We start from the raw sequence: 15,224 nt of genomic DNA on the forward strand, positions 1-15,224 counted from the left end.
AATGGAGTTTGCCACTGTCAATGTACACAGATCCCTTTCTGTCTGGTTTACTCCCAGGCCCCAAACAATCCCATGTAATTTGAATTTTTCCTCCCACACTTTCCTCTCACCTCCCCTTTCCTCATGCCTCTCCCCAGGTCTAATTCTCCTTAACTCTCAGGACCCTGCTTTGAGTCTTAGGACACTCCCTACCCCTCGTGAAGGTGGCTTCAGGAAAGGGTCTTGCCTTTGCACACTCCAGTGGATGTTTGGAAGTGAAAGTGTCAGTCATTCAGTTGTGCCCAACTCTTTGAGGCCCATGGACTGTAGCCCACCAAGCTCCTCTGTCCATGGAATTCTCCAGGCAAGAATACTTGAGTGGGTAGTCATTCCTTGCTCCAATGGGTGTTTAGAAGACGATTGAAAGAAGACATACTCTGGCTGCTCTGAGTAATCAGACCCCTCAGATCCCGTATTCCTTCTCTTCTTTTTCCATGGTTAACCCTCCTTCTGCAACTTACTGGGATTTTTCTTCTGTTTACCAATAACCTCAGCACCACCCTCACCCTACACCCCCCGCACCCCCCCCCCCACACAACTTCTGTTTCAGCTGTTTATTTTTGTTGCACAAATTGTTCTCAGCAAGTGCATATGATGGGCTGAATCCCAGTGAGGCTTCTCTTACAAAAGTTGACTTAATAGACCTGGTGATGAGGAAAGAAGCAGGGCAAACAGAGAAGAAAGGAAGTCCTGATATAAAGATTTAAGAACGAGGGGATGGGTGGGAGGAAGGATAAACTGGGATATTGGGATTGATATATACGTACTACTATACATAAAATAGATATCAAGCATCTGCTGTATAGCACAGTGAACTCTATTCAATACTCTGTAATGGCCTATACAGGAAAGGAATCTTTAAAAACATGGATATATGTATAATAAAACTGGTTCACTTTGCTGTACACCTGAAACTAACATAACACCGTAAATCAACTATACTCCAATAATTTTTTTTAGAAAAGACTCCAGAAACTGTGAACTAAACATAGGGATTAGAAATAGTTGTTCTTTTTAGTTCTAAATTTTATACATTCAAAATTACCTCTGCTTGTTGAAAGGACTTCCAAAGGTAATATTTTCTTCTACTGTAGCATTTAATAGCCAAGGCTTTTGAGCTGCATAAGCCACAGAATACCTGTTCCTACTGGAAAATGGAAAAGAAAAACAAAATACCAAAATTACCCAAGAGTGCTGTGCTGTGCCTGTACTTTTGTATAACTAAGGAAAATGAAAGTTGATAAAATATCTCAAAGACAGAAATGAAGAATTTCTAAAAGAATATTTTAATGACCATCAACCTTATTAATTAGTAGTTAAATATTCCACTAAATTAAAGGGATTGGAACTTAATTAAAATAACACACAACGTGCAAATTTGATTTTGCTATGCTAAAGAAATATTTTGAGGTATGAACTATTAATTAAAATTTTATTTTCTGAAATGACTACAATTTTTACAATAATTTAAATAACAGTTAACTCTAAAAACCACAGATATTTTACTTCATATTAAAAGCACTTTACATTAACTATGAATTTTACAGGAATACCTTTAAAAGGGATGTGAACTGATACTGTAATTATGTGTTTGTGGTTTACTCACATGAACATATTTTAAGGTAATAGATAATATAAATATTTCAAAGCAAAGAATAATTTTGAGGAGTCCGTTTCAACAATGTAATAAATACACATTTAAAAACCATGTATTTCAATACATATTGAAGCAGTTTATTTTTAAAAAATGATAGTCTCCTCCCTGTGCCCCACTTTTTGGCTTGCAAACTCTACCAGATGTCCATACATCATATTTTAATTTGCAGTAATTAGGAAAATGCATGTGAGTTGAAGATAAAGAGGATGATGAGCTTGGGGTAGGGAAAGGGTCAGCTTAAAATTCACACTTTCATAGTTAGTTATGGTCTGTAAGTACTAATTTAGGAATTAAGGTTAAAAGAGAATAAAGTGTAGAAAAAAGGTAGTTAGAAAGGCCCAGTGATCATCCTGAAACATAACGTCTTAGGCGTTTAGAGGGCATGATAATATATAGTATGCTGGTAGTCTCTTAGATAACCATCTGTGCATTAAAACAGTGGTTCCCAACCTCTGGCACATCTGCTTCCCTCCTGCCCCCACCCCCATTCTTTAAGGTTTTCTTTTCTTTTTTTCTTTAAATAGATGAAGTACTTGGTTCTCCAGTTCTAGCTTACAGACAGATTTCATCACTGTTTAACTCATAAATAATATACATAATAATTCTTTCATCTTTATTTTATGAAATCCCAAATCCAATTTGCTAAGAACTGTTGAGTTTTAGTCAAAGTTGAGATCTGTGTGACTCATGGAGAAGACAACAATTAACATGTTGGGCCATTTAGTTCAGCAAATTAATTCTTTTAGCAGCTTCCAGATGTTGGGAACTACTGCGATCAGAAATTTACTAGTCCATTTTAATAAACAACTTTGTACATTATCAGAATGAATAAAATGATTAGGAGTAAGAAATGGAATATCAGGAAAAGTCTGAGGAAGGTAGTTATTCTTATTAAATGCAGATTAAAATAGAAATAATACCTTCTGGTCGCTTCAAAAGAAGGTTCAGTTTCATTTACACTGCAAGTATGGCAAACAACGTTCATTAATTATGAAATATAAATATAGGATGAATGCGTGTACATATCAGGTAAGAGATAAATATTGTATGTATTAAATAGCTACACTTTCAAATGATTGTTGATACTAATCCCAAAGACAAACCAGATAAATGACAGTCTTCTTTTATATCCTCATCAACTAGGAAATGATTAAGCTTCCAAAAGATAGCACTGTTCTCCTTCATACAAAATTTGGGTTCACACAATAGCCATATTCTAGCCCCAACTTTGCTCCAACTAGCTGTATAAGTTTGGATAACCTTTATGGAATATTTTCCTAGTCTATATTAGAATTTGAAGGCAATGGCACCCCACTCCAGTACTTTTGCCTGGAAAATCCCATGGACGGAGGAGCCTGGTAGGCTGCAGTCCATGGGGTCGCTAAGAGTCAGATGCGACTGACCGACTTCACTTTCACTCTTCACTTTCATGCATTGCAGAAGGAAATGGCAACCCACTCCAGTGTTCTTGCCTGGAGAATCCCAGGGATGGGGGAGCCTGGTGGCTGCCGTCTATGGGGTCTCACAGAGTCGGACACGACTGAAGCGACTTAGCAGCAGGCACTCCCTACTGTTAAAATTCAAATTTAATCTATTTAAATTCCTTATTAGTTACCCTAAGGCAGGAGAGGAAGAAATACTTTTTATACTCTAAACTTGAAGGGTTGAGACACAGCCTGGCCCTTAAGGAGCTGGAAAGAAAGACAGACCTGCATATAGGTCACATTGTAACATTTGGGTATAATTAATTACTGATTTATATGATTAATGTAAAATGAGGCATTTGACTAATTAAATTTAGTTATACCTATACCAAGGGGAAAAATACACCTAAGGACTTACTGATTTTATTATTCCTATTTTAGGTGAACTCCATCATTTCTGAAACACCTGAAATTCAAAACATGTCAGGTAGAAAATCTCCTTCTGGAAAATAGCATCCAATTTTTTGCATGCAGGATTTGTGTGTACTTTCCTTCAACAGTAAAAGTTAAAACTTGGTATTCTACCAGCTTCCAAGTTCATGGTTGGAATCTTATGGAATGGGAAAGAGTGACCTCTGCAAGCTGAAATCAGGAACAGTATTTGGAAGAAAGAAAGCTAGATGTGGACACAAACATGCTATGTCATGTCTGATCCAGGAAAGCTGACTCATTGTGTTATTATCCCTTCATGCCCGGCCAAGTCTTAGAGTAATTGAGTCACTGCTATTAAGGCAGTTACACTAAGACATCAGAAAATAGACCACCACAACAGATGGGGTCTGACAGGATGGCTGATGGCATGGACAAGGTGGGAGAAAAAGTAAGGGAAGCCAGAGATAAATGATGGTTATGTCTTATATAATTACTGGGGTTATTACATATTCTGGACTCCCTCCCTGGACCATCCAACAGGTGAAGCGTTTTATTGAGTTCTAGTTTCTGGGATATCAGTAGGAATTATTATTTATCATGACAACTAGGAAAAGACAACTTTAATCAGGCAGAACACTTGCTTTTCAACAAATACAGAGCACACCAGATGCAAGAGCAAGAACCCTGGCCTTCCGACAAGCTTGTAGAATTTTTAAGTCCCTCCCTCACCTCTCTCTTCTTTCTCTTCTGGGGCTACTGCATGTCAGGCTACACTAAAGGTAGCAATTGCCGAGGAGGCATCTAAATTTAGATGAATTTTGTGTACCAAGTTCTATCCATGTAGGTCTGTCCTGCATGAGGACCAGTGCCTTCTCTCCCGTCCAAAGTAAATATTTCTTCCTGCAATAGGACAGGGTACTTTACAGCACTTTGTTCCTGCCAACCATGAGGGCACATTTAAAAATAAAATTCATGCAACCAGAGATACAGGCAATGATGAAAGAATGACAGCAAGGGGCTTGGTACTTTACCATACCATTTACTGTTTCACTTTATTTTGTCTTGAGCTTTAAAAAACAGCAAACAATTCAGCCCAAGGTAAAGTACTTCTCAGCATTTACACAAAATCAACCTATCAATATGAATAATTTCTAAATTAGCTTTATTCTAATAACATTTATATAACTTTCCTTATTGGAATAGGTGCAACAGTTTTTTTTCCCAGAATAAAGAGTTATTTCAAATACTTCTTTAAAAAAAGGTCAGCATCCTCTAAGCATTCTTGATTTGAAAATATATTTTATCAGAAAATCATGGATATCATGGGAAAAAATTAAGTAGTTCTTGTAAATAAAGAAAAATAGAAATTTTTTTATTAGCTTATCCAATTTTTAGGGGTTAGTTTTTATTGTGTGTGTGTCAGAGCCAACCCAAATATTTTTTGAAGAAAAGTTTAGCCCTTTCTGCTATGAAGAGATGGGATATTCTTAAGGCAAGTATTCATAAAGAGATGATTTTTAAATTATAGTGATTTTATAAATACTTAGAATTTTCTTAAATCCTTTCTCATATTTTAATTTTATTGACTCTGACTTTAAGATATAACCTTTTCTTAACTTTTTAAAAATTAGGATTTATGGGAGATATTTCTTTTCTATTTCTTAAAAAAATAAATCTTAACCTTTATTAAGTATATGTCTATTTTTATCTCATACTTCCCTCTTTGACTAGCTTCCATGGAACTCAGAGTAGAATTTGTGGCCTATGTTATATAAATATGCAGGACTCCAATACATGCATTTCTACCTATTAATTACTCAGATTATTATTTAAACCTTATTTTCTTTCTTGATATCTTTGTTTTTCAAGCTTCATTATATATGTTTTATTAAATAAAATACATTACAACTTTTAAGAAATCAGGCTATAAATGGTATAAATTTGTCTAAAAAATATATATGTATACTTATATACATGTATGTATCTTGTTTAGAAAACTCAATAAATAAACAGACTGTATAAAATGCTTTCCTAATTCTCAAATCATTTATTTATCTATTAACAAAATGATAATAATTCTTAATGATAATACTGGGAGTAAATTTGGCCCAGGTAGAGTAATACTAGAGAAGATTAGATCATAAGAACATTCTAGAGGCATGAAAATAAAATCTCAAGCTTTTTCTGTCATGGTCTCTAATTCTTTCTGTTTTAATGCTAATGAAACCAGGTAAAAACAAAACCCAAATAACTTCATTATGGCCATACATGTCACATGATATAATTTAATTCAGTAAAACTTGCTCCTCAAAACCTGCATCCATCCAAGATGGAAGGTGACGGTGGTAGGGCACACATCACACAGCATCTGGCTTTAGTGATCAACAGGCCCCCCGAGTGAACGAAACTGCAAGGGGCAGTTATTCACCGAGCTCACTGCTGGATATATACTAAACAGTTTCATGTCTACAACTGCAACAGGAATAAACTGTACCCTCCACATTTCTCAGCTTTCTTATTCCACCAACGATACCAAAAATAGGATTTACAGTTCAGCTGTTTCCAGCTCAAATTTCACATCCAAGCATTTCCGTCTCTTAATTGGAGTTTAAAATAGAACCTATTCTCAAAATGCCTGTAAATAGTTTTGACTCATTCTGAAGAGATGTCTGTGTATGTTAACAGTAGATTAAGCCACAATGGAACTTACAATGATAAGAACTAAATGGACATGTGCAAGTCTAGGGCAAGGTCTCCCCAGCACAACTAACATTTGGAGCCAGATAATTCCCTGATGTGGTGGGCTGTCCTGTGTGTTGGAGAATGTGTGTGTTAGTTGCTCAGTTGTGCCTAACTCTTTGCGACCCCATGGAGTGTAGCTTGCCAGGTTCTTCTGTCCATGGAATTCTCCAGACCAAGAATACTGGAGTGGGTTAGCATTTCCTTCTCCAGGGAATCTTCCCAACCAGGGATAGAACCCAGGTCTCCGGCATTGCAGGAGGATTCTTGTGGAGGGCTGTCCTGTGTTGGAGGATCAGTTTAGCTCAGTTCAGTTACTCAGTCGTGTCCAGCTCTTTGCGACCCCATGAATCGCAGCACGCCAGGCCTCCCTATCCATCACCAACTCCCGGAGTTCACTCAAACTCATGTCCATCGAGTCGGTGATGCCATCCAGCCATTTCATCCTCTGTCATCCCCTTCTCATCCTGCCCCCAATACTTCCCAGCATCAGAGTCTTTTCCAATAAGTCAATTCTTCGCATGAGGTGGCCAAAGTATTGGAGTTTCAGCTTCAGCATCAGTCCTTCCAATGAACACCCAGGACTGATCTCCTTTAGGATGGACTGGTTGGATCTCCTTGCAGTCCAAGTGACTCTCAAGAGTCTTTTCCAACACCACAGTTCAAAAGCATCAATTCTTTGGCGCTCAGCTTTCTTCACAGTCCAACTCTCACATCCATACATGACCACAGGAAAAACCATAGCCTTGACTAGACAGACCTTTGTTGGCAAAGTAATATCTCTGCTTTTGAATATGTTATCTAGGTTAGTCATAACTTTCCTTCCAGGGAGTAAGCATCTTTTAATTTCATGGCTGCAATCACCATCTGCAGTGATTCTGGAGCCCAGAAAAATACTGACACTGTTTCCACTGTTTCCCCATCTATCTGCCATGAAGTGGAGACCAGATGCTGAGATCTGAGTTTTCTGAATGTTGAGCTTTAAGCCAACTTTTCACTCTCCTCTTTCACTTTCATCAAGAGGCTTTTTAGTTCCTCTTCACTTTCTGCCATAAGGGTGGAGTCATCTGCATATCTGAGGTGATTGATATTTCTCCCAGAAATCTTGATTCCAGCTTGTGCTTCTTCCAGCCCAGTGTTTCTCATAATGTATTCTGCATGTAAGTTAAATAAGCAGGGTGACAATATACAGCCTTGATGTACTCCTTTTCCTATTTGGAACCAGTCTGTTGTTCCATGTCCAGTTCTAACTGTTGCTTCCTGACCTGCATACAGATTTCTCAAGAGGCAGGTCAGGTGGTCTGGTATTCCCATCTCTTTCAGAATTTTCCACAGTTTATTGTGGTCCACACAGTAAACTGTGTTGGAGGATATATAGTAGCATTTTTGGCCACTATAAAGAAAGCTGAGTGCCAAAGAATTGATGTTTTTGAACTGTGGTGTTGGAGAAGACTCTTGAGAGTCCCTTGGGCTGCAAGGAGATCCAACCAGTCCATCCTAAAGGAGATCAGTCCTGGCTGTTCATTGGAAGGACTGATGTTGAAGCTGAAAATACAATACTTTGCCCACCTGATGCGAAGAGCTGACTCATTGGAAAAGACCCTAATGCTGGGAAAGATTGAGGGCAGGAGGAGAAGGGGACGACAGAGGATGAGATGGTTGGATAGCACCACCAACTCAATGGACATGGGTTTGGGTGGACTCCTGGAGTTGGTGATAGACAGGGAGGCCTGGTGTGCTGCGTTTCACGGGGTCGCAAAGAGTCGGACACGACTGAGTGACTGAACTGAACTGAACTGGCCACCACCAACTAGGTCAGTAAGCAGACCAATTCCCTTAGTATGACAACCAAAAAATGTTTCTAGACATTGTCCAGTGTTCCCTGGGGATAACCTGGATGAAAATCACTGCAGTGATTTTCTGTAGACTGTAGACTGAAAGTCTACAGTCCAATATCATAGATAAGCTGTCAGCAATTTCTCCATAATGACTATGGAGGTTGGGGTGGTCTACCAGGTGTGTGTGTGCATGTTAAGTCACTCAGTCATGTCCTATCCTTTGTGACCCCATGGACTGTAGCTCACCATGCTCCTCTGTCCATGGGATTCTCTAGGCAAGAATACTGGAGTGGGTTGCCATGCCCTCCTCCAGGGAACTTCCCGACCCAGGGATCGAACCCGAGTCTCTTTTGTCTCTTGCACTGGCAGGCGGGTCCTTTATCACTAGTACCACCTGGGAAGCCTGTCTACCGGGTAGATCAAACTAAATAAATAAATATGACTTATTCATTATTACACAATTATATACTAGTATGTTCCTGAGTCACCTTATTACTACAATGTTTTTTTAAGAACCCAAAACAACCATTCAAACATTCAGAAGATGCACAATGTCTTTGTGGATGCACAACACACTAGCCTGACATAGCCACATCCCTAACTAGACACTTTAAGTCTCTAGTTTAAGTTGGATGTGAAGAGAAATGAATGATTTCTCAGTCTCTTAGGAAGAGTTTCAGAAAGATTATTTGATATTTCTTCTCTGAACACTGGACCACTAAGGCTCTGTGTGCATTTAAACTTTATAAATAACGCAAATTTTCTTTGATTATAGGATAAGTTTTTAAACTTTATTTATCTGTGTTGTCCATTTAACTTTCAAAATTTACCTTTACAATCCCTATCTTGCTAAAAGCAATATATTAGTTTATACATAATATAAACCTCTATTATGAATTGTTTTATCTTTTTAAATTTATACCATTTAAAGTTCCCACTAATTTGTTTTTTTAAAGCTGTGCTTATTTCCAAGGGGCCCTCAGACCTCGAACATGGGAATCTACTGTTCTCATTCCTTCCCTTGGGAGATCATCGGATGCGTGACACCAACAGAAACTGATTAAAAATACACATACTTGCTCCAGTGAACTTTTCCTTCCAAGGTCTGCATCTCTCCGAGGATGGCAAGGAGAAGAGAGGACTTCCCACATCCCACTTGGCCCACAATCATGGTTAACTGACCTAGAGAAAAGAAATAAAGGATAATAACAGGATGAGAAGGAATTCACTTATAAAATAAAACCAAAGCACATTTAGAAAAGGCTGATGTTTCACAATCTATGGCCCACTTTTGGTCCCCAGAAATAGTATTCTAAACAGCTTCTTTTCCTGATACATAAGGTTTCTGGAAAAGGGAAGGAAAATTAAAATCTATAGGTCTTGATATGCTATTTTTAAAAATACTTATTTATTTGGCTGTTCCGGGTCTTAGCTGTGGTATGGGGGATTTAGTTCCCTGACCAAGGATCAAACTCAGCCCTTGAGGTCTTAGCCACTGGACCACCAGGGAAGTCCCTTGATGTATTATTTTTAAATTATGAGAATAACTGACTCTAGTAAAAGCAGCAGTGAAATACTTGCTTAAGTCACCTAGATTAGTATTATCTTTATTATTCAATTCATTCTGGAGAAAAAGGTAATTTTGACTAAAACAGATAATTAATCACTTTAATCAGTTCTTATTTTGATTTGCATGTTTAACAGAAAAATTCCAAGTTATTGACCATGAGGCCAAGTCAAAAAATATTTATATTCAATTATCCAAACACTTTAGTAAAAACTATAGGGTATTTGAGTCTTAAATATCTGAAAATTTCATCAGTTTTCTTTGGGGATAGAAAACTATTTTCTCAAACACTATTTCTTTAAAATCTTTCTTCAACAAAATTAGAAATCAACTACTCCATTATTTAAATGCCACAAATCAGCAAATAAAGTAAAAACAGTTCATTTGGATGGTAAATAATTTGTTCAAGGTCCCCACTCTGTAGTGATAGGCAGGTCTTATAATTCCCAGTCATTATCTCAGAGATACAGGGATTCATGAGCTCCACAGTGCAAACAGATAACTATCAGTAATGTTTGTCTTTAAGAAGTCTTTCCTTTTGTTAGGCTTAGTTATCTTGGAAAACCACGGTCATGATAATGAACAGATATAAACTTGATGCTAGTTCACAATGTGGCTTTATATTATTTCATGATGAATTATTCAAATGAAAGAACTAATGCTTTGAAGGTGACAAATATTTTCCCCCTGAATTCACAAAAAGAAATTTGTTCCTTAAAAAAAAAACAGTTACAAACTAGTAATAAATGATTTTTACCTGTTGGAATTCGAATATCGATATTGGATAAGGTTGCTAAACCACTGCCCCATGAAAAGTACCCATTTGTGACCTAGAAAATGAGTACAGAAATTTAATTATAACACTACATAAATATGTGGTGTCACAGGATAAGTCCAATTAAAATAAATTTTCTTTATAAAGCACTGGAAGACTTTCAACACAGTAGAACACACAGTGGTAATAGAGTTACAACTATTTAGAGGCATAGATGAAAAACAAAAAAGAAGGGAAGGGAGAAGATCTTTAAATCAGTGATATTATGAAGAATGCTAGAAATTACAATAATTTTCCCTGAAAGCGTGCGACAACTGGATCGTTTATATGTGAACATTATTTAAAAAGCAATCACTCAAATATTATCCAGTGTAACTCTGACATGGATTATTCTCTCACTGCTGCAATTGCCAGAAACCTGGTGAGGTAAAGCCAAGAAGAGAAATAACTACAAATTACTGCAACAAATGACTTGTTAGCTAAGGATGAAGGCTTTGTAATGAATGAATTTCCTGAACTATGTGGACTTACTGCTATTCATTGATCTTGAAAGAGTAGAGTGGAGGAAGGAAAAAAGTACAAAATGAAGCAACAGTACTTGGTGGTTCAGTTCAGTTCAGTCCCTCAGTCGTGTCTGACTCTTTGCGACCCCATGTACTGCTGCACACCAAGCCTCCCTGTCCATCACCAGCTCCTGGAACTAGCTCAAACTCATGTCCATTGAGTCACTGATGCCATGAACCATCTCACCCTCTGTTGTCCCCTTCTCCTCCCGCCTTCAATCTTTCCCAGCATCAGGGTCTTTTCAAATGAGTCAGTTCTTCCCATCAGGTGGCCAAAGAATTGGAGTTTCAGTTTCAGCATCAGTCGTTCCAATGAATATTCAGGACTGATTTCCTTTAGGATTGATTGGTTGGATCTCCTTGCAGTCCAAGGGACTCTCAAGAGTCTTCTCCAACACCACAGTTCAAAAGAATCCATTCTTTGGCATTCAACTTTATAGTACAACTCTCACATTCATTGGGAGACAGGGATCAAGACCATCCCCATGGAAAAGAAATGCAAAAAAGCAAAATGGCTGTCTGGGGAGGCCTTACAAATAGCTGTGAAGAGAAGGGAAGCAAAAAGCAAAGGAGAAAAGGAAAGATATAAGCATCTGAATGCAGAGTTCCAAAGAATAGCAAGAAGAGATAAGAAAGCCTTCCTCAGCGATCAATGCAAAGAAATAGAGGAAAACAACAGAATGGGAAAGACTAGAGATCGCTTCAAGAAAATTAGAGATACCAAGGGAACATTTCATACAAAGATGGGCTCGATAAAGGACAGAAATGGTATGGACCTAACAGAAGCAGAAGATATTAAGAAGAGATGGCAAGAATACACAGAAGAACTGTACAAAAAAGAGCTTCATGACCCAGATAATCACGATGGTGTGATCACTCACCCAGAGCCAGACATCCTGGAATGCGAAGTGAAGTGGGCCTTAGAAAACATCACTATGAACAAAGCTAGTGGAGGTGATGGAATTCCAGTTGAGCTATTTCAAATCCTGAAAGATGATGCTGAGGAAGTGCTGCACTCAATATGCCAGCACATTTGGAAAACTCAGCAGTGGCCACAGGACTGGAAAAGGTCAGTTTTCATTCCAATCCCAAAGAAAGGCAATGCCAAAGAATGCTCAAACTATCGCACAATTACACTCATCTCACACGCTAGTCAAGTAATGCTCAAAATTCTCCAAGCCAAGCTTCAGCAATACATGAACCATGAACTTCCAGATGTTCAAGCTGGATTTAGAAAAGGCAAAGGAACCAGAGATCAAATTGCCAACATCCATTGGATCATTGAAAAAGCAAGAGAGTTCCAGAAAATCTTCTATTTCTGCTTTATTGACTATGCCAAAGCCTTTGACTGTGTGGATCACAATAAACTGCGGGAAATTCTTCAAGAGATGGGAATACCAGACCACCTGACCTGCCTCTTGAGAAACCTATGTACAGGTCAGGAAGCAACAGTTAGAACTGGACATGGAACAACAGACTGGTTCCAAATAGGAAAAGGAGTACATCAAGGCTGTATATTGTCACCCTGCTTATTTAACTGATATGCAGAGCACATCATGAGAAACACTGGGCAGGGAGAAGCACAAGCTGGAATCAAGATTTCCAGGAGAAATATCAATAACCTCAGATATGCAGATGACTCCACCCTTATGGCAGAAAGTGAAGAGGAACTAAAAAGCCTCTTGATGAAAGTGAAAGAGGAGAGTGAAAAAGTTGGCTTAAAGCTCACCATTCAGAAAACGAAGATCATGGCATTTGGTCCCATCACTTCATGGCAAACAGATGGGGAAACAGTGGAGAAAGTGTCACACTATTTTTTGGGGCTCCAAAATCACTGCAGATGGTGATTGCAGCCATGAAATTTAAAGATGCTTACTCCTTGGAAGGAAAGTTATGACCAACCTAGATAACATATTCAAAAGCAGAGACATTACTTTGCCAACAAAGGTCCATCTAGTCAAGGCTATGGTTTTTCCTGTGGTCAGGTATGGATGTGAGAGTTGGACTATGAAGAAGGCTGAGTGCCGAAGAATTGATGCTTTTGAACTGTGGTGTTGGAGAAGACTCTTGAGAGTCCCTTGGACTGCAAGGAGATCCAACCAGTCCATTCTGAAGGAGATCAGCCCTGGGATTTCTTTGGAAGGAATGATGCTGAAGCTGAAACTCCAGTACTTTGGCCATTTCATGTGAAGAGTTGACTCATTGGAAAAGACTCTGATGTTGGGAGGGATTGGGGGCAGGAGGAGAAGGGGACAACAGAGGATGAGGTGGCTGGATGGCATCACTGACTCGATGGATGTGAGTCTGAGTGAACTCCGGGAGTTGGTGATGGACAGGGAGGCCTGGCGTGCTGCGATTCATGGGGTCGCAAAGAGTTGGACATGACTGAGCAATTGAACTGAACTGAGCTGATGGAGCACATTATGCTGGCACCATAGTTGTACGAGGGATGAAGGGATACAGGGATGAGGAACAGGATAAAGGGAAAGAATGAATTAAAATGTAAAGGCAGGAACTCCCCTGGTGGTCTAGTGGTTACAAATCCACCTTCCAAGGCAGGGGACATGGGTTTGATCCCAAGTAGGGGAATAAGATCCCACATACCCCAGGGCAACTAAACCTGTGTGCTGCAAGAGAAGCCCGCTCATCATAACTAGAAAAAGTGCAGGCGCCACAACAAAGAGCTCATATATAGCCAAAATTTTAAAAAAAGAAAAAAAATGTAAAGACAGAAACAAACACGACACAAAAAGTCACCAAGTCACCTACTCTATGATTCCATTTATATGAAATAGTGAGAATAGGTAAATCTGCAGAGACAGAAAGTAGATTGGAGGTTGGTGGGTGCACAAGAGAGAGGGATGTGGGGAATGACTGATTAATAGGTATGGGGTTTCCTCTTGAGGTGATAAAATATTTTCTAACCAGATAGAGGGGATGGTTGCAGAACACTGTAAATCTAAATGCAACTGAATTGTTAACTTGAAAATGGTTAATTTAATGCTATGTGAATTTCACCTCAGTTGAAATAACTGTTTTCTTTTTCAAGTATAATTGATTTACAATGTTGTGCTAGTTTCTGGTGTATTAGCAAAACCATTCAGTTACATATATTCATATGCATATTCTTTCTGATATTCCTTTCAATATTCTTATGGTTTTATTTACAGGGTATTGAATATGAAATAATTGCTTAAAAATTTAAAGGTGGGACCTTACATACACCATTTCCATTTTCTCCCACTGAAAAGAAGCACAATGCTGAATAAAATAGTTTGTAAAAAAAACTAATTAAATCAAGGAGTAAGGAAATGTCTAGTGAAAGTATTAAGAGAAGTACAAAAAGAAATGTAAGCTCTGGAGGATCTAAGCTTCTTTCCCCTCAACAGGGCCAAGAATAGCTAAGACATTTTAGAAGAAAAAAGATAAGGTGTAAGAACTTGTCCTAAAAAAAGTCAATATTTATTAGAAAGCTGTAATAATCACAGCAGTGGAATATTGAACAGGCAAATAAATCAGAGAAAAATAAACAAGGAAATGTATGTGACAGTTCAGTTCAGTTCAGTCGCTCAGTCGTGTCCGACTCTTTGCGACCCCATGAATCGCAGCACGCCAGGCCTCCCTGTCCATCACCAACTCCTGGAGTTCACCCAGACTCACAAAACGGTACTAAAAGTCAGTGGGGACAGAGATTGATACATGGTATCATTGATATATGATACATTGATACAGGACAACCCAACATCACATAAAAAATGAAGTCTGACCTTACTGACTTACTACTGAGTACAGTAAAATTACTACCAGGAAGTTTACTACTGCTAAACTTATGGCTAAAATTATTTATTACTGATTTCCCTGCTAAATCTCAACCTGACTTCTTACCAACACAAAACTCAATTCTAAATCAATTAAAGTAATACAAGGAAAAGGCAGAGCATCAAGGATTTTTAAGAACCAATATAGAACATCTTTATAACTTTTGGTAGAGAAAGTTTTCTTAAAAGAGGCAAAAAGCAAAGCATTAGTCATAAAGGAAAAGCTCTATAAACTAGACTACATTAAAATTAAGAATTTCTAATACCATAGAGTGGAAAGCCAAGTTGCAAAGTGGGGAAAGAATTTTGCAACATATACAACTGCCAAAGAAGTATTAATAGTACTCGGAAATTTTTAAAAAAAGAGGAACA

General features: G+C 38.2%; 1 protein-coding gene across 8 annotated transcripts in view; it reads right to left on the reverse strand.

Moving 5' to 3' along the window:
* ABCC9 (ATP binding cassette subfamily C member 9) overlaps positions 1–15,224 on the reverse strand; it is a 161,269-nt gene that overhangs the window by 85,945 nt on the left and 60,100 nt on the right. For 7 of the 8 annotated variants that reach the window (XR_008711639.1, XR_008711662.1, XR_008711664.1 and 4 more), the window contains 4 exons: positions 10,454–10,526; positions 9,206–9,311; positions 2,617–2,655; positions 1,085–1,186 (listed from right to left, as the gene is read on the reverse strand). Coding sequence is in view for 4 of the 8 variants with exons in the window: in XM_055571680.1 (XP_055427655.1) it covers positions 1,085–1,186; positions 2,617–2,655; positions 9,206–9,311; positions 10,454–10,526 (320 nt within the window). In the remaining 4 variants the exon portion in view is untranslated. The remainder of the gene's footprint in view (positions 1–1,084; positions 1,187–2,616; positions 2,656–9,205; positions 9,312–10,453; positions 10,527–15,224) is intronic. The other variant, XR_008711663.1, reaches the window with a different exon arrangement.

The sequence above is a fragment of the Bubalus kerabau genome, chromosome 1 (genome assembly GCF_029407905.1).
Source record: "Bubalus kerabau isolate K-KA32 ecotype Philippines breed swamp buffalo chromosome 1, PCC_UOA_SB_1v2, whole genome shotgun sequence".
In the NCBI taxonomy this organism is placed as follows: domain Eukaryota; kingdom Metazoa; phylum Chordata; class Mammalia; order Artiodactyla; family Bovidae; genus Bubalus; species Bubalus kerabau.